The sequence below is a fragment of the Balaenoptera acutorostrata genome, chromosome 13 (assembly GCF_949987535.1).
Source record: "Balaenoptera acutorostrata chromosome 13, mBalAcu1.1, whole genome shotgun sequence".
NCBI classification, from domain to species: domain Eukaryota; kingdom Metazoa; phylum Chordata; class Mammalia; order Artiodactyla; family Balaenopteridae; genus Balaenoptera; species Balaenoptera acutorostrata.
In genome coordinates, this window is record NC_080076.1 from 50,265,613 (window position 1) to 50,290,364 (window position 24,752).

The 24,752-nt window shown below is 43.5% G+C and overlaps 1 protein-coding gene across 3 annotated transcripts in view; it reads left to right on the top strand.

The window, feature by feature from the left end:
• KCTD1 (potassium channel tetramerization domain containing 1) overlaps positions 1–24,752 on the top strand; it is a 182,983-nt gene that overhangs the window by 143,207 nt on the left and 15,024 nt on the right. For all 3 annotated transcript variants that reach the window (XM_007197574.2, XM_007197575.2, XM_057526800.1), the window contains exon 3: positions 18,213–18,357. In XM_007197574.2, coding sequence (XP_007197636.1) covers positions 18,213–18,357 — 145 coding nt within the window. The remainder of the gene's footprint in view (positions 1–18,212; positions 18,358–24,752) is intronic.

A 24,752-nucleotide genomic window follows, 5' to 3' on the forward strand; every position in this document is an offset into this window, starting at 1 on the left:
CAGTAGAGATCTGGTTTTGGCAGGCTTCACCCCCGATGTGCTGGCCATTCCAGAGTGGTTTACGTGGAGCTGCACTGAAGGAAAAGTGGGGCACTTGCAACGTTAAGGGGCTGGTCCGCACTCTCAGGACAATTGAATTCTAATGTCTGGATTTCCGGGTAACTGCTGTGCACCAGCCCCGGGGGTTTTCTGTAATCCCGTGTCAGGGCTGGGGGTTCTGTGCTCTGACTTCGACTTCACAGTTCCAATTCACGCTCTGGTCCCTAGATACACATGGTGCGTCCCACATTGTCATCACACAGGCTCACGCTTCAGGATCTCAACAAAAATGCCCCCAAATTAATGCATCCTGTTTGTTTGCCAAACAGTTCCCTGAACTTTCTTTCAGAATGATTGCGTGGCACTGAATACAAAGCTTTTTATTATGACCTGCTCTTTAGATCAGCATGATTTATAATTCAATATCTATCTCAAGTTTTTAAAAAAATCACAGAATAGGCTATTGGGGGTTTTTAGATGAGTGGACATCAACCTGGCCTATATAGTCTCAGCACAAATGGAAAAAGAGAACGTATCCCTGCTGCTGGGAAAACGCCTGTGGAAATGCGTACAATGAGGACAGTCTAATGGTGAGCAGTTCTGACTGGCTGATCTTAAAAAAAAAAGAAAATTAGTTTACGGAGGGATGTAAAAGGAGGAAAAGCACTTGGCCAATGAAAAATGGAAAGTTTCTCCAGGATCACAGGGACAAGTTTTCCTCTACTCTGCTTCTTCTTTTCATCTTACAATAATGCTTTTCCAAAACTGCTCCTCGCTTATATAGGCAAAGAGTAAATGAAACCAGCTTCAAAAGACTTTTTTTTTTTTTTTTCAAAACAATGAAACTGGATTTTCTGTTTAGTGCTGAAAATCCAGCTTCAGTAACTTAGGCTGCACTGCTGGCAGATTCAGCAAACTTTCTTTGCCACTTGGGCACAACATAAGCCTAGCTTTTAAAGTAATCTAGTTCATCAAGTCTTTTTTTTTTTTTTTTTTCTTTTTTACAATTTAGAACACAAACTGAGTTTCTAATTTTTTTTTTTTTTTTTTTTTTTTTATGTCTGTGTTGGGTCTTCGTTTCTGTGCGAGGGCTTTCTCTAGTTGCAGCAAGCGGGGGCCACTCTTCATCGCAGTGCGTGGGCCTCTCACCATCGCGGCCTCTCCTGTTGCGGAGCACAGGCTCCAGACGCGCAGGCTCAGTAATTGTGGCTCACGGGCCCAGTTGATCCGCGGCACGTGGGATCTTCCCAGACCAGGGCCCGAACCCGTGTCCCCTGCATTGGCAGGCAGATTCTCAACCACTGCACCACCAGGGAAGCCCATCATCAAGTCTTATCTTAGACAATCATTTAAAGAAAAATGCAGCCATATTACAGGTACTGGCCTGTAGTTTCCCTGTCATGTTCTTTTTTTCATTCTACAGATTTATTCTGTGTTCCTTGTCAACCAGGGCATACACTGGCCAACAAAAGTCCTTGCTCTCTTGTCGTTTACTTGGGGGCAGGAGAGGACAGACAATAAACAAGTAAACAATCAATTAACAATATTTGAGTTGGTAGTAAGTAAAGTAGGAAGAAAAATAAAACAAGATGAATAGCCTTGGGAAGTAGTTTGCTTCCTATGTTAAGTCTAAAGATAATTTTATTCTATGGTTTGTTTCTTCAGGATACATCTTTATTAGTTCGTCTACATTTTCAAGACAAAATCTAGTTTACATTTTAGAGTCGATGTAGAAGCAGATTGTTGTTGCTTCATATCACAAGTCACACCTTATCGATGATCAATGGCCTCTTCTGAGTTCTGTGATTCACCTCCTGTTATCTGATATGTGGCAAATACATATGTTCACCCTTCATCTCAGCAGGAGGGAAGTACAGGGTGAAGTCTACTGTCTGGGCTACGGGTGTGGAACAGCTCCAGGCCAGACCATCATCTTCAGATCACCTTGCTAGTTATATTAACCATGATTTTTTTTTATATTAACTCAGTTCAAATGTCACTTCTTTATATTTTATTTATTTATTTATTTATTTATTTGGCTGCATTGGGTCTTCGTTGCTGCGAGCAGGGGCTACTCTTAGTTGCGGTGCACAGGCTTCTCCTTGCGGTGGCTTCTCTTGTTGTGGAGCACGGGCTCTAGGCCCGCGGGCTTCAGTAGTTGCAGCACGCGGGCTCGGTAGTTGTGGCTCGTGGGCTTAGTTGCTCCATGGCATGTGGGATCTTCCCGGACCAGGGATCGAGCCCGTGTCCCCTGCATTGGCAGGTGGATTCTTAGCCACTGTGCCACCAGGGAAGTCCCAGCCATTATATTGTTTCTGGTACATTTTCTGTAATTTTGCGGTTGGTGGTAACTGAAGTTAGATTTGGTGTTGACCAAAGTAGAGAGTTAACAGATGTTAAAATAAATATGGGCAGAAGGCCCTGGGAGGTAAACAGTACCAAGGCTGGTGGATCCCTTAGCCTGATCCTTAGACCAGGAAGAAGGTGAGGGCTGCCTTGCCCCCGCAGATGGTGCTGGTGCCTTTGATGGCAGAGCAGTAACAGTGGTTGGGGAGTACCACTGGTTATTCAGCGTGAAACAGCTCAGGACAAGACTGTAGGTCACGTTCTCAATTCTTATTAACTTCTCACTTGCCGAGAACTCAGCCTCAGCTTAGCTAGAAACCCTCTTCCTGAAAAACTCTTTCTTACTTAGTTCTCATCCTTGTGTTCTTGGTACCTAGTATCGGGCCTGGCACAGGGGACATTCACAAGTTTGCTTGATATATGGATTAATTACTGGGTGAGATACTGTACCCAGAGGCCAGATCCTCAAAACAATGAAGGTCACATAATTGAATAAAGCTATTCAAAATACAAAGTTACGTTTAAAGCTGGGCTGGGTTCCTTAGCTGTATCATTCAGTGTGCCGCCATAAGCTTATAGGTGGGGCTGTTACTGACCCCAGTTAGCAGATAAGAACGAGCAGCTCTACGAGGCTCAGCAACGTGTTCAGTCTTATTCGGCAAATGGGGAAGAGCCAGGATTCCAACTCCCACTCTGACTCCAGGACCTTGGTTTTTTAATTCTTTTATAGCCATGCTTCTCAACCCTGGGGGCATGTTAGAATCAACTGGGATTCAAAAAAACACCTGGTCCTTCCCACAGAGATTCTGATTTCATTGGTCTGGACCCGGGCACGGGATTTGCTAACGCTTCCCGTGTTCAGCTATGCAGTCCATCTTCCCACCTTCTGGAACTGTGTTCTAAAGGTGAGCTTTAGCCAAGGGGGCAGCTCATCTACAATATCTCAAGCTATTTTATTCTCAAGGTGGCCTTCACCTAATTCTGGGTCAGTGCTGGGGCGTGTGTGAGCCCTGCCCCCCGCCCGTGGTGCCGGAGCTCCCAGCCTGGTCTCCTGCCGAGAGCAGTCTTCTCCTGCCGCCCAGTGTCATACAAACACAGTGCTATCATTTTCTGTGTGTGTCATGACTTTAAAAAGTCTGCAAAGCACCGCCTTAGACTGGGCAATGGGATAAATGAATCTTGTTCTTATTTGCCTGTGGGTTTCAGGAAGCTTGTTTTTTTCATGCCCCCATGTCCAGTGCACACAGTCGTCCCACAGCAAGGGACAAAGTTGGCCTTGGACCAGTGACCTTGCCACCTGCTGACGGCCACTGGGTTGACCTGTGAAGAGAAAATCATTAGTACAACATTCAGTGACCAGCTTTGGCCCCAGCACGCTGTGCCCACGGGAAGGAATGGTCTACCGGATGCCAGGATAGGTAGGGCTGCTAATCAGGTTAGGGGCGTCTAGGTCCACTGATGTGTTAGTCACCGCTTCTCTGCTGGGCTCCTCCCTTTCCTGTTGCTACTGGAGCAGTGGACCCGAGTGCCCCGCGATGCAGCAAACTATCTCAGGTTCACACCACTGCACAAAACACACGTGCCTGCACCAATCAGAAAAATTGTTTTGTTTTTTTTAAATTTTTATTTATTATTTATTTATTTATTTATTTATTTATTTTTGGCTGTGTTGGGTCTTCGTTTCTGTGCGAGGGCTTTCTCTAGTTGCGACAAGCGGGGGCCACTCTTCATCGCGGTGCGTGGGCCTCTCACTATCGTGGCCTCTCTTGTTGCGGAGCACAGGCTCCAGACGCGCAGGCTCAGTAATTGTGGCTCACGGGCCTAGTTGCTCCGCGGCATGTGGGCTCTTCCCAGACCAGGGCTCGAACCCATGTCCACTGCATTGGCAGGCAGATTCTCAACCACTGCGCCACCAGGGAAGCCCAGAAAAATTGTTTTAAAAAAATTTTTAATTTATTTCTAAAACATGCCCCCTAAGCTTACGCTTTAAGTTTTAAAACAAATAATAGATCTACCAGTAGTCTTCAGTGCTTTGAAGTGTGCCTGGCAATGCTTGATAAATATTTGTCGAACGTTGAATGAGTTTTGCTTAGTTGAGTTGAATGAGTTTTGCTCTGACCTGGAGCAGCTCAGCCATCACAGGGCTGCTGCAGTGTGAAGGTCAAACATTTTGAATCATCAGGTGCTAACAGTGATGTCAGATCATAACGGCAAGCCTAGTCCAATCTGGGCAGCAAAGATTAACATCCTTTTTCCTTCAAGGCAGAGACCGGAAAGGGATTTTCTAGTCTAATTACGCTGAAGGGAAAAGGTAAGGAGAAGGGAATAAATCAATCCAGTCACAACCCAGAGACCAATGAGCCAGATTAACAGAAGGGTGACACCTGCCTTCAGAATGTTTTGCTCCAACTGATAATCTCCTCCCTGAGCCCCTCGGATCATCTCCAGATGCTTGAAAGAATGCAGATTCCTTGTCTCCAGCCGCCATCTGTATCCCAGGATGTGAGGGAAATGAGCAGTTTTCATTGGCATCCAGGTAATCCACCTGCATCTCTGAGTTTGGGCCACAGATCTGCAGAGAAGGGCAGTGAAACATCAATGCATCCCCCTGCAGCATGGTGGGGACAGCGGTGGTGTGGCTAGAAACACAGTGTTAGAGCGAGGCTTTTCTTAGTGCTTCTGGCTTGATTCTCAGCATTTGGGACAATAATACGGACTGTGCTCATTTTGATCTGTCGTGATAAATAGTGTCATCGGGCAACGCCAGCGTTGTTTTTGCCCCGTGTTTGTTATTGTACTTTCATGTTTCCTGCCTCATCATACAAGAAATACTTTGATAATAAACTATATGTTCTATTTACTTGTTTGAAAAAGTTAATTCATAGGTATTTCGTAGAAGATTCTGGTAATTTCGTACAAGGTTAATATGTGAAAAATATGCTCCACTTTACTGTGTTCTTGAGAACAGTTCCATCAGAAGGGCTTAAAATTGACAATGTTATTTTCCACAACCCAGCTCACAAATCTCCTATGACTTTGGTTCCTTAAATCCTGTAGTTTCTGTTGCTCACATAACTCTGATTCTGGTTGAGTGCTTCGTTCGAGAGCTTTTTTATGGCAAATGAGAACCAACATTAATTTTAGGTGAATTTCCAAAAGACAAACTGCATTTTGGCTACGTAGGGAGCTTTGTGGGCAGAATATCACACCCCAGAGCTTGTGTCTACCATATACCTCTTAATTCTGTCTTCCCAGACCACTATGGTCTACTTTGCAGAGAGATGAAATCTCTCCGTATTTCTCCGTGCAGGATACAGCGAGGTGTCTATGCTGTGTGTATTCTTGCCTGGAATAAAACAATGCACAAGTTATTCTAAAGTTGGGGGAGCCTTTTTTATTAAGCCAATGCAGAAAATAAACTTCCCCTCCCTTAATTTCTGAAGAGAAGCATTTATTCAAAACAAAATCACATGATGTTATAATTTGCATGTAAACTCTGAGGACTTAAAACAAAACTCTGAAAGTCACACTGAAGGATCCCTTATGGGTCCACTGAACACCCAGATGCGCTCTGCTGAAACTTGAGCTGTGGTCTTAGAAGAGTCTGTTTCACTGCATCTGCCATGTCTGGCAGTTTGTTCTATTATCACTATATAAATAACCCATTAAAATGCCATTTCTTTTCATTAGAAATGCAGGATTTATTGACTCAAGTTGATGAATTATCAATATTATGCTTCTGAATGATTACTCTCAAGGTGCCTGGAGATAGAAAGTAGCAACAATTTGTCTCCAAAATAGCAAGCTGAAGTGGGTGCATAATGCTTTACGTGTGGCTTCTGAATGTGCCCAGGGTGGTCCTGGTGGGAGGATGAGGGATGTGAGAGGTGGTGAGGGATGAGAAGTCAGTTGTGCTCTTACAAGGCATATGCATTTCATGTGGTCATACTCCAAAGGCAGACACCCAGAAGTTCCAATTGGGTGGCAATTCCATTTGCAAAAAAAAAAAGTTAAAAAACAAAAAAACACTTTCTTCAGTCCCACAGTTATAATAGTTTTTTGCTGGACTGTCTGAATCTAATCAAGATGCAGTGTCAGTAGAAATGACACAGTCACTTGGATAATGGCTTCCTGCTGCCACATAAACGCCATGTGTCGGTTTGCTTAGTAATGACCTTGCTGTTTATCTTTTTTGGTGGTAATGATTATTTTTACTCCTGTGCAAATTTTCTTATTGTGTTCCCCATATTCAGAAGATAAATTACAACTGTGCATAACAGCTAACCACCACTTTCAAACAGTGGCAGACCTCACCAGGCTCAGAGAGCTTCGTAACCGAGAGGTGAATCTGCACTCACCCAGACCTGTTTCCATGATTTGAGCTGAATGTGCTCCAGAACTCCCACCCAGCCTCATTAGGGCTTGGCTAGGTGCCTGCCACCCCTCCAAAAATTGATTTTTTTTTTTTTTTTAAAACAGCTTAGAAGGCCCTGAGGGCTTCAGAGCTTACCTAAAAAATGAAAACCCTTCTAGTCTCAAAGCGGTGCAAAAGAGTTAATGTCAAAGAAAAAAAGAAGGATCTTTTAAGTGTATCCTGCTGATCCGTAATCTTAGTGGTACGTAAGGTACTTCATCACAACATCACCATTTTGATGATACGTTACAGAAGGGACAAGGTGGCATGAAGGGTGGAATTCAGAGAAAATTGTTGGACACGTTAAAATGGGCTGGAATAAAGGTTATAACAGTGAAGCAAACCTGGGGAGCCATGATCAGTGTGAATGAAGCTCTGGTCTCCACTCTGGCAGACATCTGTGATGATTACAAAAACCCAACAGTGACGACACAGTTTGTATTTCCAAATACACGTCCTGAAGGGCTCTTGAAGAACCCATTTGTAATCCTTTATGTGGATTTTAAAACTTCGAGAAAGTAGTTATTTGTAAAAGAAGATTTGGCTTTAGTGCACTTTCACTCAGGACTTGCAAATGAAAAGTTATGTGAACAAAAGATAGGGGAAGCAAATGGTTATCAAATGACTCCTGCAGTCTGTCCAGTTCTATATATGATCACAGAAAGGAGGAAGAAACATGAGAAATTCTTGTCATTAGCTGGGATACTTTTGTTTCTTTAAACGTTTTGCGGGTCAGGGCTTGGTTCTGGTTTTTGTTGGAAGGGACAGGGAGAAACATCGATAGATACACCTACCGCCCAGCGAGTCTATGGACTGGCTTGATGTCTTTGGGTAAATTCTTAAACTGTGATAAACCAAGCCTGAGCCCCAGAAGGGCGTGGACGATTACACAAGACACTCAACTATGACAGCACATTGTTGACCGTGGTACAGCCAAAGGCAGGTGCTGTCAACAGCCACTTTCCTTATTTCTCAACCCCACACACCCGAGAATGTTGTCTTTGAATCATGAGCTGATACAAACTTTATATTTTTCACATGTCATTTTTGATTTGGTGACTATGTAAATAACGTTGCGACATAAATTCGAAATCTTAAGCTTCTCAGAGTACAAAGCCAACCAGGTACATCATCCATCGTGGTTTGAAGAGGCAATTAGATGGTGTTTTCAACGAAAGGGTAGGGTGGACATTTTATGTATTCTTTAAAATGTTTAGATACTTCTGAAGCTCTGTAAATATGACTCTTGTCCAATTAGCAGCTTTCTTTCCTTCTTCTAAGGAGGTATAACTCACAGTCCTGGGGCTAAATCTCCTCCCTTTGTCTTTGTCATCTCAAACTCAAAAGCCTAGTTTCTGAAAGTGTTTTTAAACCTCCTAGTCACTCTGAAGTCATACAGTGACAGAATAATTCATTTTCATTCATCCAACCACCTTTCAATACTCCTGAGTATTTGAATGATACTCTAAGGCTCTTGAACGGTGTCGGTAATGACGTGTGTGTGTGTGTGTTTGTGTGTGTGTGTAGCAGGATAGGTGTACAAAGGACACAGTATAGATTCACTTACTTTCTTCCATACATCTTCTGTTAGGTTTTCAAAAAGCATTTACCTCGCCTTTAAGTAAATTATATTTTTCTTGTTCTTTCTTTTTATATTGAGCACTGCGTGAAGCCTCTGGCTTTTTCACTTATAGGTACTAAGCAAAATATGTAAATACTTCACTGTAAACTGCTGTTTTGCTGGCTCCATTACAAGTAGGAAAAAATTGTTAAATTGAAAATAGAAACAGCTGGCTTCTCCTTAGCCCTCTCCTAGTGTCATATAATTAATAGGATGCTTTTATTTGAAAGGACTGCTGTGACGTACGGTAAGCCAGTTCCAACAGCCTGGGATAGTAAGATACCAGAGGAAATAGGGATGGGCTCTGTTCCGCATCCTGTTTTTACTGATAGCCTCAAAGTATGGTGGAGAGAGTGGGGCCACTGGGAGAGCACAGCCACATGGGGATGGGCTGAGTTCATGCCATTTATGAGGGAGACTGAGGGCACAAATGGAAGAGTCAGGAATGTTTCATCATATAGGAAGGCACTCCTTCAACAGTTGGGGCTGCTAACACTCAGAATCCCAGGAATAAGAACAGTCACTCAAAAATAAGTTAAATTCAACGGGAACACATGCAAAAGAGTTTGCTTATGTAACAAGAAAACTGGAGCGGCGCTGCAAGATGCAGAAAGGTTGGCAGGAGGTGTCTGAGTGGGAAAGGAGCAGGAGTTCTGGGACAGACGGACACTGAGAGTCGGAGACAGTGTCGAGGCTGGGCTGGCCCCCCCTCTTCCAGGACGGGAGGCTGCATAGTTCAGCAGTGACCTGGTGGCTCTGCGCCTCAGTTTCTCCATCACTAACATCGAAGTATCAGCTATAAATACTCTACCGTTGCTGTGAGGATTAAAGCAGATAATCCAGAGAGTTTTTAGCAGAGTGCCTAACACAGACTCAAAAAATGTTTTATAACATTTTTTCTCTGAATAGTAATTATCACTGTAAAATGGAAAACATATTCTAGAGTTTTAAGTCAAGAGAAAAAAGGAGTGTGTCACAAATACCTCCAAATATAGAACAGCCCGTTGGGAACAGTGGGGGTGACCTGGGGGGCCAACTCGTGCACACGTGCAGGCTCGCCTGCCCACAGAGAAAGCAAGAGGAAGCCTAAGCAGAAACCGCTGGAGCTGAAAATACCAAAGTGGGTTCCCATGGGACACCATGATGCTCTGATCCAGGACTGACCTTAAAAAGTAGCCCTTTGGGGCTTCCCTGGTGGCGCAGTGGTTGAGAATCTGCCTGCTAATGCAGGGGACACGGGTTCGAGCCCTGGTCTGGGAAGATCCCACATGCCACGGAGCAGCTGGGCCCGTGAGCCACAATTGCTGAGCCTGCGCGTCTGGAGCCTGTGCCCCGCGACGGGAGGGGCCGCGATAGAGAAAGGCCCGCGCACCGCGATGAAGAGCGGTCCCCGCACCGCGATGAAGAGTGGCCCCCGCTTGCCGCAACTGGAGAAAGCCCTCGCACGAACCGAAGACCCAACACAGCCAAAAATAAATAAATAAATAAATAAAATCAAGTAAAAAAAAAAAAAAAAAAAAAAGTAGCCCTTTGCCCTAGAAATCATTTTAAAACAGACACTTGCTCAAACCAAAGAGCAGGACCAGGTGATGTGAAATATTGTCTTCCGGGACTTCCCTGGTGGTCCAGTGGCTGAGACTCCGCGCTCCCAATGCAGGGGGCCCGGGTTCCATCCCTGGTCAGGGAACTAGATCCCACAAGCCGCAACGAAGAGTTCAAATGCCGCAAGGAAAAGGTCCCGTGTGCCTCAGCGAAGATCCCACGTACCGCAACAAAGACCTGGCGCAGCCAAATAAATAAATACTTTTTTTTAAAAAAAAAGGGAAAAAAATAAACTACAAATTGTCTTCTGGGACTTACCTGGTGGTCCAGTGGTTAAGACTCTGTGCTTCCACCGCAGGGGGCGCAAGTTGGATCCCTGGTCTGGGAACTAAGATCCCGAATGCCCCGGGGCACAGCCAAAAAAATTAAGTCTTCTGATTCAAGATGCACAACAGGATTTTATATACCATCGGATTCTGTTTGGGCATTGCACGTCGTCTCCAAAGGATGAAAATCTGTCCACATTTACGGAGCCCAGGCTTAACCGAGGGGCAGAGCGACCACTGGGCAGTAAGGGAGCGGCTCCGAGCTGGACTCTGCAGTCCCACTGCCTCAGCGCTGGCAGACAGGCTGCAGTGTCTTCACCTGTAAGACGAGGGTGATGGTGTCTACCTAGCAGAGTCGTTGTGAAGGCTCAGTACCGTGCCCTGCATGTAGTGGACACTCGGTAAACGTAGCTCGTATTAGACATCCATTTATTCCTCATAAGAATTCTTTGGACAGGGTATTATCCCATTCCTCAGATGAAGAAATCAAAACTCAAACCGATTTGGTCCTGAAGATGGTAAAGCCAGGATTCCAACCCAGGCCTGTGAGTCAGAGCTGAACATCCAGGGGCTTCCGAGATATTACCGAAGGCACCGCGGCCAAGCTCTTGTGCCCTCACATGCTCTGCTCAGGTTGACCCTTTGAGAGAGATGCTCCCCACTTGTTGGTGCTGCCCACCTCACCCATCAGGCTCTTTCTTGCCTGAAATCCCTTCTCCAAGCCCCTGTGCCCTTCCCCTTACACCTGGTGATCCCGAAGACCCAGCACAGGGTTGCCTCCTGCAGGAAGCCTTCCCTCCCTGCCCTGGGCTGGCTAGGTCCCTGTCCTCTGTCTTTCCATAGCACCCAGCAGGACCACATCTTGTTCATTTGAAGAGACCCGGCAGAGCACCAGGAACATGGTAGGCATTCAATAAATGTAAGAATAAAAAGGCTACTTTTGTAAATTCCGGTGTTTTTTTTAAAAAATCAAGTTAATTATAATACATTTTTCATAGTAAGCAGTTAATGTAATTTCTCCTAATTTAAACAACTTTCCCCATGAGTCAGGGGAGGACCATGAGATTCTTGGAGGATCTGCAGCCCCCGGAGTGGCTCTGGGCCCCCTCTGAGCCATCAGTATTGCCGTCAGCGATCAATTCTCCAAAATGCCGAGTTCCGCGATTGTTGGCGCTCTCATACATTTTCTTATATTTTAAACTTGCCTTTCCTTTCTCCCCTACTTTCTTCAGCTCTATGTATCATTAAAGAAAATGATGCTGCCACGGGGAACAGGTACTGGAAACGCTACTTCCCCATAAGTAGATATAATTTGTTCTGTTTGCTTTTACTTAGAAGGTATTTTCTTCCTTCTCTTAAATTACTTCCATCCATTTCTATAACAAGCTCTGAATTCATTTTTATCTGTGTTCATGAGATATAGACGAAACTTCCCAAGTCTGGAAACTATAAAGAACTATTTCTAGAATTTTGTTAAGTTATAAGTGAATTAAATGCTGTGTGATAAGTAAGGTTTCAATAACAGTAAGTTAACTGGTGATTTTTTTTAACATTATAATAATACCCAGCTTAGCAATCTCCCCCTTTTTTTAAGAAAAGCTTTTTATTATGGACATTTTAAAATATATGCTTGGACTTTCCTGGTGGCGCAGTGGTTAGGAATCCGCCTGCCAATGCAGCAGACACGGGTTCGATCCCTGGTCCGGGAAGATCCCACATGCCACGGAGCAACTAAGCCCGTACGCCACGACTACTGAGCCTGCGTGCTGCAACTACGCGGCATGCACCTAGAGCGTGCGTGCCTAGAGCCCATGCTCCGCAACAAGAGAAGCCCCTGCTCGCCGCAACTAGAGAAAGGCCCGCGCGCAGCAACGAAGACCCAACGCAGCCAAAAATATAAATAAATCTAAAAATATATATAATGCAAAAACAGAGAATACGATATTGAACCCTCACATTTCAAAAAGTTTGAGATATCAACCTAGCACTTCTCTTCCCTTCCACCCATTTTGTTTCCTTCCTCTCCCATCTCAGCAGAAAGGAGGGAAGGGGACCCACTGGTTGCAATGCTGATTTTTCTGTCCCCATCTCCTTCCTTCCCTGCTGTTCCGTGTCCAGGTTCCACTGCAGTGACAGCTGCCCACACATCTCTCGTTTGTGTACCCACACCTACAAACACAGACCTCACACACACCCCCCCACAAACACACGCAACTGCACAACACAAACACACACACCTTCACCCAGCCCTCTACCTCATTCACCATCTTCCTTAGGTATACGATATTAGGACAGAAACTTGGTTGGCAATCTACTAACTTGAGTTAGTAGACATGAAAAAGTATGAAGCCACAAGTGCTTCTGAAAACAAAATTATTCAATAGAAAAATACTCTGTAAATCAGATTTTTTTAAAAAGTAACATCCTACTGATTGGTGGACTCGTGGGCAGGTGTCCTCCGTGGGCTTCAATGTGACCGTCCTCTGCCCATCCCCCCAGGGGCAGCATGGAGGGCTTACAGCCAGCTCTCTGTCTAGCCAGCTGTGCATCCTTGAGCATTACACTTCTCCATTTGTAAAACGGAACGTTGATCTAGGCCATCCTGGAGATTGTCACCTCTAAAAGTGTGGTTGGCTATTTAAGAAAAAGTGCTGTGACAGTTCAGAGTGACAGAATGACTAACTGAGAGCGTCTCAAGTCGGCGACGTTGACTTGCTCCTCTTTAGTGTCTCTGCTCATCCGCCTTTGCACTGGTTCTCAACTCAGCTGTTCATTAGACTTCCTTGGGGAGCTTTTTAAGAGATGCAGATCAATAATTACATCAGAATATGTGACACTGGGCATCTGTATTTTTTAAAAGGTCCCCAGGTGATTCCACTGTGCAGCCAGGGTTAAGAAGCACTGCTCTATACAAATGACACAGTCAAAAGCAAAGCAAAGGAGGCAGGACTTGGGTAAGTTACAAGCTGCATCTGTGAGGAGATGTGATTTCAGATAAAGTGTTTTGATTGTCTCACTTCTACAGGAGCTCTTATCCTTAACATCTCTGAGAGCATAGCCTGACATCAGTCCCCATCGCCCTCAGAACCAAATCCAAACTCCTTGACCTGGCTTACGCAGCTCTTTGTGATCTGACTTTTGCTGATTTCTGCTGCCCCAGCCTCATTTTTCAGATGGCCCCAGTGGAGAGTAATCACATGTCTGGTTTTTTCCAGCTTCAAGCCTTTGTATCTTCCCTACCCCTCTCCTTTCTTATCTAACCTTACCTCCCACCCTTGTACTTGGCCAACTTCTGCATATCATTCAGGTTCTCCAGTGAACTTTCTTTTTCTTCCCTGTGTACTCCCATAGCCCACTCTGCATACCCACTGGCACACTCAATCACACTGCACTTGATTCCCAGCCCCACAGACAGTTAAATTCCACAAAAGTCAAGAGTGTGGCTTATTCTCCACTGCGTCCCCTGTATTTCACATGGCCGGGTTGAGTGAATATTGGTGGAAAGAATGAATGAATAACTGAATGACTACACAATAAAAAAGGAAAGAGAAATTCTTAAGGAACTGAGTCACGGTAAATTAGAGAAACCAGGTCCTCTAAATGAATGACTACACAAGAAAAACTTCTTAGTTATTGATTCACACTAAGCCAGGTAAGTCAGGTCCTATCCCTATATTCTCTTTTATTTAAGACCATTCTTTAATGCCAGGGAGGGTGGGAGCCACAGTGAGGAAGCAGACTAACTTTCCACCAAAAGGAGCTTAATTTCCTTGGAGATTTGGGCTGCATTATTTCCTCCATAAACAAAAGTAGTCAACAGAGTTAATACCAAAAAGCAAAAAAGAGGAATGTATTTTAATATCCGTTAATGCATTTTTTTAGTGAACCTTTATAATTCTTTTAATTAATGAAATATTTGCAGATAAAAATGATAGTATGTTTGCAATTTACTTAAAAACTCCAGAGGGGGGACTTCCCTGGTGGCGCAGTGGATAAGACTCTGCGCTCCCAATGCAGGGGCCCAGGTTCGTTCCCTGGTCAGGGAACTAGATCCCCCATGCATGCCACAACTAAGGAGCCCACGTGCTGCAACTAAGGAGCCAGCAAGCCGCAACTAAGGAGGCTGCCTGCCGCAACTAAGACCCGACACAACCAAATAAATAAAAATAAATATTTTTTTAAAAAACAAACAAACTCCAGAGGGGGAGAGGGAGGCATAGAGGTACAGGTGAAACAAGACTGGACAAGAATTGATAGCTTTAGAAGCTGGGTGGACACATGGGGGTTCATTATATTATTTTCTCTGCTTTGGCATAAAGTTTGAAACTGTCCAAAGTAGAATGTTAAAAACTAAACTTGTGGAAGGAAGTTTTTCCCTGCATTGCCACTTGGTTCAATGAGTGTTGAAAAAAAAAAGGCAGCCATACATCATCCGGAGCCAGCTTGGTCTTGGTCAGTTGAAAAACAGGAATGTTCTCCAAGGTTAGTAAACTGTAATCAGTTCCACATAGTTTTCAGGCACCAGAGTTTACAAGTCACTGCAGTTGATTTGTAACCCCATTCATATGTCCACAAGAAATACAGCCTGTGTCGATGTTCCCCTCTATTTGCTTAGCCAAACAATGCTTTTCCACAGCACATTCAATCTCGAAACCGACCCAGGACCCCATTTTACGATCACTGGCACCACCCTGTCTTTCCGCATTGTTTTCACAAATTCAAAACCTCCTCTTTTTAAAGTTAGCAAAAATCTGCAGCAGTGTCTCTTTTTATTACTTCTAACATTTGTTGACCCAAACGCAGGGATTCTTTCTTCTCCCAGGGGCCTTTCACCGCAGCCAGGAACGTGCACCCATGTGGCCACGGGTTCTTCCTTCCCGATCCCGCCGTCCTCAGCTGCAGCTGCTTCCGCCCTGCGCGGAAGGCGGGAGGGTTTTCCCACCAATTTCAGGCCACGCCCTTCCCACCTTCTGGTCCGCAGAGCGCGCCCTCCCCAGCCTGGCGCAAGCTCGGAGCGAAGGTTCTGGGCCAACGCAGGTTCCGGGGCTTCCGTGGGTTTCTCATCTAACGCGGGGAGTCCAGTCCTTCTTCCCAGCTTCTCACCCCCTTTCGTCTTGAATGATTCCACCTACAGACTCCATTTTTCCCACTGCCTCGCCCAGAGGTGGCAGTCACCTCCCTGACCCACCCCCTGCCCCCCCACCCCCCCCACCCCCGCGCGCTGGGTCTCCTTTCAGATTTCCCTCCTCTTTCCTTTGCCTCTTTTCCTATTTCATCCAAGTCAGATCTGAAGGCGCTTCTGATTGCAACTATGTGCAATTTCCCGTGTCTGCTGGAGGTGGGTTTTGTTTGTTTTGTTTTGATGGTATCCTAAAAACCACTTACATGACACGTTTCTCCTGTCTTGGAAAGGTCTGTATCAGTACACTTAAGCCAAGATTGTTCCTTTTACTTCTTCAATCCTGTACTCTACTGTGCCCGCAGGCTTCTAAGAACTGTTTTCGTAGACATAGTAGTTTCGTAGTTTTCGTTTGCTACTTTGGGGTACCTTCTTTTGCTGTGTTGTTTTTGAGCGTGCCATGACTCTTTTTGTATTTTTCATCAACCCTGAGAAAAAGGGTACTTTTATAAAAGAAATGGAGACGCAGAGAAGTTGATTCACCCAGATTACAGCTAGTGACTGGCGGAGCCCCATTCCCCTCCTCACTCAGTCACCGCTTTACCCATTCACTCCGTGAAGATTTATTTAATCACTCATTCTGTGCTGGCGACCTTCTAAGTCTAGAGTTTGAGAATGAGTCTTTAAAAATTAAAAGCCTGGGATTTATTTAAGAATAAAATATTTACTTTTCATCTCATTAGTGAAGTGACTTGTAATCTTTGATATTAATTTATTTCAGGCCACAAAAATCATCAGTGTACACGCTTGGATTTCATTATAAAACTTTTGCTGAACAAATGTAAGGTAGAAATGAAAACCCTAGACCGAAAGCTTTCATTCAGTAGTGGTAATTCTTTTCATTCCAATCATTGTAGGGAGGCCCCTTTAAGATCAAACAGACTGTGCCCAAATCCCCCAATGCTACTTAACTAGTTGGGCAAGTTACTCATCATTTTGAGCCTATTTCTTCATCTTTAAAAGGAGGATAATGGATTTGTTGCATACATAAAGTGCTTAGGCGAGTGTAAGTTATCTGGAAAGCACTTAATAAATATAGTTCCCTTTTCTTCCCCTGTCAACTGTAAATTTATCATTAACAGTGAAGAGTAGAATGTTTTCATAATAGGCAAATAAGTCTTATTCTTTCCCATCCTGCACCAAACTGTCCTGGAAACAGTATAAATACGTGACAAAATGTGTTTTAGTTTCACTGCCTCTTCTTTCTATAGTCTACCATTTGATTGATGTGTTTATGAGAAATGAATGACAAGGTAGCATGCGGTGGAAGAATCCCAGGATGGTTGTAATCTACACCCTGGATGATCACCCTCAATTCGTGGAAAGCTGGATGAAAATAGTAGTTGAGAAAAATATACTGAGTTTTAAAAATATGATCTGGCTAGTTACTTTCTTCTTTGCGCTTACTACCTTCAGGTAGGACATGAGTTTTCTAATTATCTTTAAAAGATTTTTACTGAAACAAATTCACAAGTCTTTCTTTTTGGGGAGGGAGGGGAGCAGCTTTCCTATTTGTTGGTTGGTTTGTTGTATTTTAAGAGGGATGGAATTGTCGATTTACCATTACATCTGTCCCATTTCAACAATAAGATTAGAAAATGTATGATTTCAATATCATCTTCAAATCAAAATCATCATCAAAACAATAAAGTGGTGTTCCAGATCAGAGAGAGACTTGTTATGAGTTCTACAAAATCTTTTATTAAAAAATGGAACCATTTTCCAGCCTACACTGTTCATGAAAATCAAATGCACCTCTTGGCAAAGGAAGAGATTTCAAGTGTGTAAATTCTATTTTCTGATACAGGATATTTATTTGTCATTAGCCAGCACTCTACCTGTTCATACTATAGATGTGACTGCTTTCTATTCTGAGTATATACTAAAGTGTATAGTTTCAGCCTTCCTTAAACAGATAAATGATAATGGATACAAAATGCTTTAACTGTAGCACACTTTTCAAATGTTAACTGTAAAGAGGAAAAACATATTATAGATTCCTGTTTTTAAAAATTACCCATAGCCACTTATGTTCCAGAACTAGGTCATATTTTTTGGGTGGTCAAATGTTTATATTTTATAATGATTCCTGGCTGTTACAAATGATTTTTGCTGAAACCTAGGAAACTAGACTGCATATTGTTAATGGAAAACATATTCTCTTAGGTGAGTGATATTCTCAATTCTTGTTTTTTATAATTAAATGTAGGTGTTAGCATATAGGCATTGCTTTATTTTTAGAAAATTTGGGATTCACGGGTAGGGAAAGCTCAGAAAACAGATTTCTTAAAAACAAAATTGCTTTTTTTGTAGAATCTGTTTAAAAGACACTTTGGAGCAATAAAATATATATATATATATATATTTTTTTTTTTTTTTTTTTTTTTTTTAATGGCAGAGAGGGTTGTTTTAAGTAACACAGAGGGAAAGACATGATCTTCCATTACAGTGACAGCACTTAGCCATAATCACCATGTCAGGACATCTTCTTTACAGGTAAAAGACATTGAATAATAGAATTTACTTGAGAAAGGCTGAGACTATTTTGAATTGTCTGGTCTTGAGATATTTATCAAGCAGGGGCCAGTACTTCTCAGAGAACCATAACTACTTAGTGGGTGATTTTCCCGGACTGCCATCTTCAAAAATGCTACCTTTGACAGTGACACAAAACAGTAGCTCTCCGTCTTAGCGGCCGAACAATTGATTCTAATTGTCTTCACTGTTCCCTCTTTCCTATCACAGAATCGGAAGACTTTTTGATGGTACAGAGCCCATTGTTTTGGACAGTCTCAAACAGCACTATTTCATTGACAGAGATGGACAGATGTTCAGATATATCTTGAATTTTCTACGAACATCAAAACTCCTCATTCCTGATGATTTCAAGGTGAGGGATTCATATTAAATTACCAACAGCATAAATATGTGCTTTGTTTTGATATGCTCCAAAAAATATTTCCAGTTCTACGTTTTTAACGTACACCAACTCTAATGGCATCAGAGGTTTCTGACATGGTTATACTGTCTTAATGAAATAGAGTATATGGTCATAAAAGTTTTACATGGCCAAAAGAGGACAACTTTTATGTGAAGAATAGAATTACAACTCATTTGAATACATTGAAAATAAGTTGGTTAAATTCAAAGCTTATTTCTGACAAGTCTTAGGTAGAGAATAATAGGAAACCTCCTTACCTTAATAAAGACTTTCTCTCCCAGAAATTTAAAGGAAGAATTATACTTATCAGTAAAATTTTAGAAATGTTCCCTTTTAAAGTTACTAACAAGTGTTAAAGTTAGTCCTACATGGTGCTGGCAACTCCAGGCAATGAAATTAGACAAGAACAAATAGAAAGTGTTAATATTAGAAGGGTGTATACAAAAATGTTATCTTTGCAACTGTTAATACTTCTCTAAATAGAAGATTCTAAGGGATCAATTAAATACTATTACAACTAATAAAGAACTCATTAAAGCATCCACATTCAGGGTCAATATATTACAATCAACAGCTTACCAATAGAAGACCAAAAGCCAATTATAAAATGTAATGGGAAAATGTACCACTAACAGTAACAACGAAAATTATAACACCCAGGAATAAACTTAAGAAATATGCAAAGCCTGATTAAGAAAACTGCAAATCTCTACATACAAGTTTAAAACAAGAATTGAATAGATGAAGAGACATCCTCTGTTCCTGGTTGGGAAGCTTCAATATTGTAAAGATGTCAGTTATGCCCAAATTAACTTATACATTCAGTGCAAACCCATTTAAGTCACAAATTTTTTTAATGAAATATGACCCATTTATAAAGTTTGTGTAGAAGAAAAGAATGCTTAAGAAGAGCTAAAAAATATTTGGTGGTGATAGTAATGGTGGGCAATAGTGGATGTGTCCTACCAGACATCACAACATACTATAGCGCTACAGTGATTAGAAAGTGTGATCCTGACAGGGCTAAATTGTACACAATTGTACACAGATCAATGGAGAAAACAGGGTTTGGAGACAGATGTGTGTGTATGTAGGAATTTGATATATTATAAAGGTGGTATTTCAAATCTGTGGGAAAAGAAAGGAATAGTCAGTAACTGGCAGTGAGACAATTGGCACTAAGACCTTTGGAAAAAATGTAAAGCCAGAGCCCTATCTCTGTCATAAGGTCACCAAAATTCCAGGAATAAACATAAAAATTAAAGCTATAAAAGTATTGGAAGAAAATAAAAAGAAATTTCCAAAAGTATAATTTTCAGGCAGTGAGGGCCTACTTAAGCAAGACACTACCCAGAAGCCATCCTTAAAAAAAGAAAAAAATTGTTGAACTAAAGACACCATATACAAATAAAAGACAAGTGTCAGACTAGTTGAAATATTTGCAACAAAAAAGTAATATCCATCATAAAAGAGCTCCTAAAAATCTATAGGAAACATGCAAACAATCCAATGGAAAACATTTAAAAATGTAAACAAGAGTTTCTCAAAGAAAAGAATAGAAATTGCCAATAAACATTTGAAAAGATATTAAATCTCTCTAGTATCAAAGAAATAAAACTTAAATGAGATACCCCCTTTTATCCATCAGATTGGCAAAGATTAAAAAATTGGTAATATATAGTATTGGGGAACATACAGTGTGGTTGGGAGTGAAAACTATTAAACATTTTTGGAGGACAATTTAGTGGTAGTTTTAATTTAGTTTTGATTTAGCAATTCCATGTCTATTAATTTATCTTCTAGAAGTAACACATAAATATGCAAAAATATATGTACATAGAATGTTTATTATAATTATATTTGTTTTCTGTTTTTTTTTTTTTAAATTATTTATTTATTTATTTATTTATGGTTGTGCTGGGTCTTCGTTTCTGTGCGAGGGCTTTCTCCAGTTGCGGCAAGTGGGGGTCACTCTTCATCGCGATGCGCGGGCCTCTCACTATCACGGCCTCTCTTGTTGCGGAGCACAGGCTCCAGACGCGCAGGCTCAGTAATTGTGGCTCACGGGCCCAGCTGCTCTGCGGCATGTGGGATCTTCCCAGACCAGGGCTCGAACCCGTGTCCCCTGCATTGGCAGGCAGATTCTCAACCACTGCGCCACCAGGGAAGCCCTATAATTATATTTGTAATAGTAAAAATTGGACACCATTAACAAATGTTCAACAATGGCAGATGGTTACAAATATTACACACTATTCATACTATGGATTAGTTGATGTATGGGGGGAAAAAATCACCAAGATTTTATTCAGTGAAAGCATTAAGTTGCAGAATATGTACAGTATGTTTCTATTTATGTAAAAAATTATGGGTATGTATTTGTAAATAGATAGAAAAAGATCTGGAAGAATAGATCCCAAATTAATAGGGGTTCGGGGGGCTCTCATCCATCCTCTCCTTCAGGACTTTGACCTGTGGGGTAAGGGCCAAGGGTGACTAGCCATATGGAAAAGAGAGTGTAGAAGGGTCATATCATGTACACATTTCTCTTACATGAAAACAATATACATTTGGCAGAAAAATAAGAGAATCATAACTGCAACGAGTGTGTGCAGTGCCCCGCAGCCCTGGAATGAATCGGAGGAACTCCTGTGACCCTGCTGTTCCCCAGCCAGTTGGGGGTTCCCGGGGGCCTCTCACGGTGCTGAGCAGGATTCCAGGGTTTACAGACATTGGAAGTTGGTTTGTGCAACGTGGCTCCTAAATGCAAAAGTCGGCAACTTTACCAAGGATGGTCTCCTCCAACTCAGGAAGGAAAACATATTGCGAGTCTCTAATACGGCGCCTTCCTAGACGGTGTTCAAGGATGCTCTTCAACGTAGACACTCTTCTCTCCACTTGCCCTTTCCTGCCTTCCCCTCGTGCCACGTCATTCATCTGCGAGCATCTTCCGCAGTGGCCGCAGGGGACTCTCCGGGCTCCAGCCCTCAGTCTAGAGCTGGGGACCCACCTGCTTAGACACGAGGGCAGAGCGAGCCGGCGGGTTTAGACAGCGGGCCCCTCGCTGCAGGGACCCCCCAGCTGCAGAGTTGACAGCCGGCCGCTTCGCACACCAGCTGCAGCGGATCGGGAGCTCGGAGGGAAGTCTTCTAGAAAGCAGGCAGAGGCCCTACGTGGAGATGCGAAGCGGGGCTGAGTCCTGCACTGGGCACAGAAGGGAGGGAAGGAGTGGGGGAGGGCGAGAGGCCTGCTGCGCGTGGGCGGGGGCTTCGGCGGGGACCCCAGCCTCTCATCAGACCCGGCGCCCCGGGGGGCAGGCGTTCGCTCCCGGGTTAGGGCTGGGAGAGCAAGTCGGCGAGTAGAGAAAGGGCTGAAAGAATGAGAGCCCAGGTTTCCTTCCTCTCTGGTGTTTTCCTAGAAGGAAGGCGCTAGGAGTGGGAAAGGGGGTGGAGGAGAGAAATTTCACCTTTAGCTCTATTTGAAGGTGATTGCATTTCCAGACGCCCACTCAGAACATTGACCTGGGTGGTTCACTGGCTCCTTAAACGAGCTGCCCACCCAGGAGCTGGCGGGGCCCACCTCCTCCTCCCCGCCGCCGCCAGCACCGTGAAACCCGCGCCTCTCCCCTTGTGTCCTGTCCATCGCAGTGAAAATGCCAGAATCCACCGTCCTGCTCCAGGCCCCACCCTCCCACATCCATCCATCGGTGGCTCTGCCTAGAGCACCCTCCGGATACTTCTCGAATCAATTCACCCCTCTCATCCCCCCTCCCTAGTCCAAGGCCCGGCAACTCTCTGGATGACTCAGGGTCGCTTCATAATTGGTCTCCCGTCTCCCACCCTTACCCCTTCTCATCTACTCCCCATGTTGAAATCAGGAGACACTTTTTTCCATTAAACTTTTTATTTTGAGATCATGGTCGATTCTCATGCAGCTGTAAGAAATAATGGAGAGATCCTGTGTTACCCAGTTCCCCCAACCCCAGTGTAACATCTTGCAAAATTATAATACAACCTCACAACCGGGATGTCAGCATTGTCACAGTCAAGGTACAGAACACTTCCATCATGGCCAGGATCCCTCCTGTTGCCCTTTTATAGCTATGCCCTCCTCCCCCTCCCCCTCCTCCATCTCCCACCCCATCCCTCACCAAGGGAAGCTTTTAACAAACATCGTGTATAGTGACTTGCTCCTGCTTCAAACTCTGCAGGAGTTTCCCATTCCTTGTTCAGGGAGCAAAGCAGCACACCCCTGTCAGAGCCCACGAGGCCCCTGCCCACCTCACCCGGCTCTTAACCTACACATGTGCCACACCATCTTCTTGTTCCCCTTCAGAGCAGCCCGCTGTGTCTGTCTGATGCTCTTTCCCTGGCCTTTGTCACTTAGGGCTCATCATATTCATCACTAAGCCATCGTGTGCCTAGTCTAGCTTAGATTTGCCTGTATCCCCGCTTCTCCATGGTCACACACAGTGTATTTGTAATTATTTGTCTCTGTTGTTTAGCACTATGTACCCAGCTGTATGTTAGCAAATGCTTTCAGCTACAAGTGTTGACATAGCCAATCAACAGCACCTTAAACTAATGGAGATTTGTTTTTCTCACATAAGAAATCAGAGGTCCATGGCTGTTGGCAGTGGTATCTGCTCAGTGATGGTATCAAGGACAGGACTCTCTCTTTTTGTTTTGTCACCCTCAGTGTTGACGTTCTGGCCTCATGCTTGTCACCTCAGGGTCTTAAGGTGACTGCCACAGCTCCAGGCATCACATCCTCATTCAAGGCAGGAAAAGGGGACAGAAAGCTTATAACTCACAAGACTTCGTCCTTGTCAGAAGATTCCCAGGTTCTCTTTATATCTCATTGGCTAGAACTGAGCCTCCCCTAGCTGCAAAGGAGGCTGAAAAAGTGAATTTTTTTTCTTTTTCAGCCTCTACAGTGAGAGAAATGGGCAAAGGCTAAGGGGTTGGGAATAGCTATTGGGGAAGCTAGCCAGAAGTGTCTGTCACACTAGCTCAGCCCTGCACGTAGTAACATGTAAATATCTGTGGCATAAGTGAATGAATACACGGATGGATGAGTAAATGAACGAAGTGAGTCTCACATTCAAACCAGATTCTCATTCATACCTGGTCATATACTTCCTTATATGTGAACTTTGGATATTTTGTATGAATATCCTGACTCTTTAACTACTTTGTAAGAGTCTCACAAACAGGATCATTTTTATGTTTTTCTAGAGGACATTGTGTGCTGGACACGTAATAATTAGTTAGTATTAATTAATTTAAACACAGCTGAAGAAGGTCAAAAGAGTCATAGGAGACCAGAAACTAACTATAAGTAGGCAGAGTACACTTCCATTTAAAATCATATAGGACTAAATGGAAAATATAAAACCTGTATGTATGTAATATCATCATCCTAAGCTACTTGTCAGGGTAGTATATTAATTTATAATTTCCATGATTAAAAGAGATGCAGAGTCCAGGGAATATAAAACAATTTATGGGGAATTACAGTCAGAAAATGATAATAGCCATTTGTTTTTAGTTGCTTTATGTTCCAGAAACAGAGCTAGGTGTTTTAAACACATTTAAATGTGGCAGGCATTATTTTTCCTCCAAGAATATTCAGGTTGGATGCTGGGGAGAGAAAAACTGCATGGGAGATAAGCTGTGGCCCATTCCAGAGGACAGTCCCTTGAGGACTCACCCAGTCACCACCCCCAGCCCCCCACCCCTGGCTAGGATTGGGATGGGTACCTTTGGTGCTCTCTTGGGATTCCAGAGCTCTGAAAGACCTACTGTTCATCAATTCTAAGCACAGAACACACCCTTTAATTGCCTAAGGTTTTAACTGTAGCCCACACTTGGGGAAACAGACAAAAAGCATGTCAGATGAAACTCACGTATCCCAGGGCCCTGAAATGTTTCCCACAGAACCTCTGGGTGACAGGCTGTAAATTACAGGGAGTCTGGAACCGGGCAGAGCAGCCAAAGGACAGGTGATGATGGAAGTGCGTCCACCGCAGTCTGTGCAAATCACAAACGTGGGCGCACACAGATGGGCTCAGTCTGCCCGTCCCTGGGCAGTACTATAGTGCTTTCTTCCTTGGCAGAGTTTATCTCCTGACCTTGGGAAAGGGACACGGCATTTGGCTTGTGGAGAGAATCTCTCTTACTGGGTTTGCAGGGAGAGCATTCCTTGATGACCTGCTCGCCTCTCCAGCTATTTAACGCTGGGTTGAACAAATGCATGAAATCTTGAAATCACAGCATCCTACGACCCTGAAAATCTCGTTCTGCAAATGTGCCGTCTGAGCTAGATACCCATTTAACAATTTA